Here is a 2,309-nt window from a genome sequence, read left to right as displayed (position 1 = left end):
ACTATATCCCATTAACAAATCGTCCAAATCTAGACTATATCCCATTAACCAATCGTCCAAATCTAGACTATATCCCATTAACCAATCGTCCAAATCTAGACTATATCCCATTATCCGATCTTCCAAATCCAGACCGTATCCCATTAATCGATCGTCCAAATCCAGACTATAACCCACTGTCCAAATCCAGACTGTATCCCATTAATCGATCGTCCAAATTCAGACTATATCCCATTAACCCATTGTCCAAATCCAGACTGTATCCCATTAATTGATCGTCCAAATCCAGACTATATCCCATTAACCCACTGTCCAAATCCAGACTGTATCCCATTAATCGATCGTCCAAATTCAGACTATATCCCATTAACCCATTGTCCAAATCCAGACTGTATCCCATTAATTGATCGTCCAATTCCAGACTATATCCCATTACCCCACTGTCCAAATCCAGACTATATCCCATTAACCCACTGTCCAAATCCAGACTATATCCCATTACCCCACTGTCCAAATCTAGACTGTATCCCATTATCCGATCTTCCAAATCCAGACTGTATCCCATTAATTGATCGTCCAAATCCAGACTATATCCCATTAACCCACTGTCCAAATCCAGACTGTATCCATTAACCGTACTGTAGGATCGATCGAAATCTGTATAAGTAACAGTTTTATGTTTAGTATTGGAAATGGAATATTAAAAACTTGCAAATTTCAATGACAAAACAAACAAAATTTAAATAAACATTCTGGCCATTCAACGGTGGACCCACTTCTCAAACTCTGGCTGAAAACTTTTAAATGTGTCTAGTATATTTAATAGTATTAAACCATTACTGCTATAACAGTACAGCATACATAAACCAGGCTATGAACAAATTCTGAGAGAAAAAAAATCCAGTTTTTTTACTCTACGACAAAAGCAACTTAAGATTAACAAATAAATTGTGTTTTTTGTTCGACATTGTGTGTCGAATCAGTCAATTCATTTACCACTGTCGGTTTTCAGTAGCATCCCATGAACTTTGACCTACGTCAAGCTCAGACGTGTTTGTGTACACACCTTTGGAGATGACTCAAATTTGAAAAGTAGTTTTTCCTCCCCTGTATCGGCTAACACTTCTAGGTTTACGTTGATGCAGAAGCACGTTTGATTCAGAAACGAAAAAAAATATAAAATAAAGCGTCTGTTTCGAGGTTTTTTTTTAATAAACAGTAAGAACTCTTATTTAAATAGTTTTTGTTTTGTTTTTTGCTTGTAGTATCAATCTCAAGTCTTTTCTGAACGGACCTTAAAACAAACCAATAAATAAAAATTAATATTTTTTCTTAAACAAATACTGACTGAATTACCCTCGGAGGTTCAGCGGTAAGTTTACGGTCATACAACGCTAAAATACGATGTTTGATTCCCGCGAGGGGCAGAGTGCAAATACTCCATTGTGTAGCTTTGCGCTAAGAAAAAACAGCAACAACAATAACTTTCTGCAACGTGTTATGAATAATTTAATTTATCTGACAAGATTAGAATTACTTGAAACAGCAAATCATACTCTAGATTTCAGAGAATAACGTTAACAAAATAGTTTACTTGAGTGTCCAAAATATCCAGGAAAAATGTAAATAAATGTCTTAGCATAATTTCTCGACACCTTGTACGTTACGCTCTTAATTCACGTATAATGTTTCATAAAAACTAAGTAACAAACCTAATATTTACCAAACGAAATTCTACATAATAACAACAAGTAAATCAGCAACAAACTGAAGCATGCTGAAAGAAAATGACATAATAATAATAAAGCAAAAATAAGTTTCGGAAACTAAAGTAGAAGGGAAGGAAATGGCATAATAACAAGGCAACCACCAATATATAAAATATTGTTGATCACATCGAGGTAATAAAAAGAAAATGCAATAAAATAAACAATAAAAAATGTTTATGGACACTGAAACAGAAGGCAACAATATGACATAATGAAACAATCAACAACGAACAAAAACAATGTTACAGATACTTAACCAGAATGGAATAAATGACATACTAATAAAGCATTTGGTAAAAAAAAAGATTAATGACATTGAAGTAGAAGGAACGAAATAATATAATAATAAGTCAATCAACAACAAAAAAATTGCTAAAGACATCGAAGTAGAAGGAACGAAAATAAAACGAGGATAGGCTTCACTAAAGCCAAAGTCTTATCTAGCATACATAATTCGTCTCTACAATACGTTACACGGACAGTGTTACACACATGTTTATGTATCTTTTAAAGACATCTCTTCGGATACTAATTAGCCAT

General features: G+C 33.8%; 1 protein-coding gene across 1 annotated transcript in view; it reads right to left on the bottom strand.

Annotated features, from left to right (window-relative positions):
* LOC111088219 overlaps nt 1-2,303 on the bottom strand; it is a 3,870-nt gene extending 1,567 nt beyond the window's left edge. The window contains exon 1 of the mRNA XM_022397633.1: nt 5-2,303. Coding sequence (XP_022253341.1) covers nt 5-144 — 140 coding nt within the window. The 5' untranslated portion in view covers nt 145-2,303. The remainder of the gene's footprint in view (nt 1-4) is intronic.
* Nucleotides 2,304-2,309: the final 6 nt, after the last annotated feature.

This window comes from Limulus polyphemus, unplaced genomic scaffold (genome assembly GCF_000517525.1).
Source record: "Limulus polyphemus unplaced genomic scaffold, Limulus_polyphemus-2.1.2 Scaffold3350, whole genome shotgun sequence".
Classification (NCBI taxonomy): domain Eukaryota; kingdom Metazoa; phylum Arthropoda; class Merostomata; order Xiphosura; family Limulidae; genus Limulus; species Limulus polyphemus.
The sequence above is the reverse complement of the archived record's forward strand: the minus strand, read 5'-3'. Positions and strand labels throughout refer to the sequence as shown.